This window comes from Arachis ipaensis, chromosome B07 (assembly GCF_000816755.2).
Source record: "Arachis ipaensis cultivar K30076 chromosome B07, Araip1.1, whole genome shotgun sequence".
In the NCBI taxonomy this organism is placed as follows: domain Eukaryota; kingdom Viridiplantae; phylum Streptophyta; class Magnoliopsida; order Fabales; family Fabaceae; genus Arachis; species Arachis ipaensis.
Window position 1 is genome coordinate 16,029,685 of NC_029791.2, and position 1,848 is coordinate 16,031,532.

At 34.3% G+C, this 1,848-nt stretch overlaps 1 protein-coding gene across 1 annotated transcript in view; it reads left to right on the forward strand.

Annotated features, from left to right (window-relative positions):
- Positions 75 to 1,848, forward strand: part of LOC107609793 (transcription repressor KAN1-like) — an 8,353-nt gene continuing 6,579 nt past the window's right edge. Inside the window, exons 1-2 of the mRNA XM_016311821.2 lie at positions 75 to 1,321; positions 1,641 to 1,717. Coding sequence (XP_016167307.1) covers positions 514 to 1,321; positions 1,641 to 1,717 — 885 coding nt within the window. The 5' untranslated portion in view covers positions 75 to 513. The remainder of the gene's footprint in view (positions 1,322 to 1,640; positions 1,718 to 1,848) is intronic.

A 1,848-nucleotide genomic window follows, 5' to 3' on the forward strand; every position in this document is an offset into this window, starting at 1 on the left:
ATCTTTTAATAATTGTTGTCAATATTAATTAATAAATAAATAAAAAAATAGATAAGAATGAATATAATAATAATTGGTTCTACCTCACTCTCACTGCTGAACAACAGTTCCCTAGCTATCTATCTATCTTTTCATTCTTCTTCTTCTTCTTCTTCTTCAATTCAATTCAGTTCGTTCTCTCATGTGTCATTATTTCCCTTTACTACACTCATCACAATCTCTATCTAACTTTCTTGATGATGAGCATGTTTGTTTCATGTTTGGTACTACCCATTGCTAATTATATTAACATTATTCCCTTACCTTCTTCTTTCTAAATTAATTCTCCCTCTTTCTCTCTTATTACCTTCTCCTTCTCTCTCAAGTTTTGCATCTTTTTCAGAAGAAAAAGAAAGAAAGAAAAGCAAGAGAGAGAATCTATCTGAGTATGTATAAACAAATCACACTTTAACTGCTTCTTCCGCTTTAATTTGTGAGCATCATCTTGTGTGATTTGAGTAAAGCTAAAAGAAGATGCCGTTAGAAGGGATTTTCATGGAAGCAAGTTCATCAACCACACCTACCCCTGATCTTTCCCTTCAAATAAGCCCTCCAACTATCTCTTCTTCTTCATCTTCTTTGATCTGCAAGGGTAGTAGTAGTAGTAGCAGTAATAATCATAATAATAATAATAATAATAACTTCCCTGAGCTTTCTCTTGGAAGCAATTTCATCAATTATTCAAATAGCAGCAGCAACAACAACAACAGTTATTATAGAGCGATTAGTGGTGCTCATCATCACATAAATTACGGAGGAGTTTCACTTCTTGATGCATCTGACGGTGGAGGAGTGTTAAGGAGGCCAATCAAGGGTATTCCGGTGTATCACAACCGTTCGTTTCCCTTCATGGCAACATCATCATCACCGTCAACAATGGAATATTCTAGAGAAAACAACAAGGTTAATATGTGTTCATATCACCACCACCAATACATGATTCCTTCTTCATCACCTTCATCTATATCACTACCTAATAATAATAGTAATTACTTTATTGGACCCGCACCTTCTTCTTCTTCTTCTTCTTCGCCGGCTTTGGATCCAATCACAAGGCTCAGTGCCTTCAAATCTCATCATCATCCATTGCACCATCATCATCATGAAGTAGCAGCATCGCATCATCATCATCATCATCATCATGCTGGGTTTATGATGCGATCCAGCAGGTTCTTGCCCAAGCTACCTACAAAGAGGAGCATGAGAGCGCCCAGAATGAGGTGGACAAGCACCCTCCATGCCCGATTTGTTCATGCTGTTGAGCTTCTTGGCGGCCATGAAAGTAAAACTTTTTCTTCATCAACCACTTCCCCTACCCTATTTTTTTTTTTTTATGTTTATTATATCATTTATTTTAGGGATTCTTTTCCCCCTAAAAACTCTTTTGGAATTGACTTTTTTTTTTCCAGAATGAACTTCGTCTATATCATCTAAATTTCTCACACCACCACACCATTTTTAATAGCTTTTGAAAATATTTTATTGTATTAGGTGGGTGTTTATTATTTTCTTGTTCTTTCTTTGTTTCCTTTACCTTCTACTAAGCCTTTTTATTTAATTAGGGGTAGCTAATATATGATGAATTATTATTATTATTATAGGAGCAACTCCAAAGTCAGTTCTTGAACTCATGGATGTGAAGGATCTCACATTAGCCCATGTCAAAAGCCATTTGCAGGTATATATATTAGGACTATATATGCTCGGTTAATTAATTTTTAAATTAAACATATTTTAGGTCATATTGTAAAACTATTTATTTTTATGCTTTTATGTAATTTTCAAATAATACTTTTTTCTTTAAATAAG